Genomic DNA, 1,068 nt, shown 5'->3' with positions numbered 1-1,068 from the left:
GACTTCTGCCCACAGCTTCTCTGCATAAGGTAATCACTGGGTGAAGTCAGGAGGAGGACTCAGAAAGAAGCTCCTGGCCTGATTCAACTTCTGTACAATAATCAGATTTCATACGGATTTACCTGCTGAGCTGAATATATAGAAGTCTGGGTTCATGCCGGATTTCGAGCATTTTAGATTTTCCTATTCAAGCATGAATCCGGTCCTGGGGGATAATGGTTTCCTGGCCCCGCAGCAGCACCACCACCAGATCACTGGCCAAACTGACTTCACCATCCCAGAGCCTGGCTACTTCCTAGGAGACCGCGGCGGGTTCGGACCTGATGGGTTCACCGGGCTGGACCTTGGTGCCTTCTCGCCATCTGGGTTTGCATACCTGCACCAAGTGCCCCCAGTGGCCACAGCGCTGCGCAACGACCTAGGCTCCAACATCAGCGTCCTAAAGACCCTGAATCTGCGTTTTCGCTGCTTTTTGGCTAAAGTGCATGAGCTGGAGCGCAGGAACAAGGTGTTGGAGAAGCAGCTGCAGCAGGCTTTGGAGGGCAGCTGTGCAGGGGATGGCCATCCAAAGCCATTCACCAAAGACATGGGGGTCCAGACAGCATTTATTGGTCCTGTTCCAGGCAGACCAGGCCTCATTCCACTTCACAATGCCAACAACTCTGCCTACCTGCCCAGTGGTCTCCTCTCTCCAACCCTGAACCCTCCTCCTCTCTTTGACAACACATACCTGCTGGGGAACAGCCCCAACCCAATCACAGTCTCCATGGATTCAAACTCCAACCTCACCACGTCCGGTTTCTCCATCAGCCCGGCTCTGAGCCCCAGTGACCTGCCCAAGACCTTCACAAACATCAACGAGAAATACACAGCTCATACTGGGACAAACACCAGCAACACAGCCCCTGCTCCACCACGCTTCCTCCCAGGAACGATCTGGTCCTTCAACCATACCCGCCGGTGTAGCACTGGCAGGGAGTCATGCGTCACAGGGCCCGGGGTCTCTTGGACGCACCCGGATGGTGTCGGAGTCCAGATTGACACCATCACGCCCGAGATCAGGGCTCT

The 1,068-nt window shown here is 55.1% G+C and overlaps 1 protein-coding gene across 1 annotated transcript; it reads left to right on the top strand.

The window, feature by feature from the left end:
- Positions 1-6: 6 nt before the first annotated feature.
- LOC109954142 (intermediate filament family orphan 1-like) lies at positions 7-1,063 on the top strand (the record flags this gene model as incomplete). Its single annotated transcript, XM_020589545.1, has 1 exon — positions 7-1,063. A coding segment is annotated over exon 1 (909 nt), but the record flags the coding sequence as incomplete, so codon positions are not given.
- Between the last annotated feature and the right edge of the window lie 5 nt (positions 1,064-1,068).

This window comes from Monopterus albus, unplaced genomic scaffold (assembly GCF_001952655.1).
Source record: "Monopterus albus unplaced genomic scaffold, M_albus_1.0 scaffold3673.1, whole genome shotgun sequence".
Lineage (NCBI taxonomy): Eukaryota > Metazoa > Chordata > Actinopteri > Synbranchiformes > Synbranchidae > Monopterus > Monopterus albus.
Note: the sequence above shows the minus strand (reverse complement) of the source record. Positions and strands in the feature narration are given on the sequence as shown.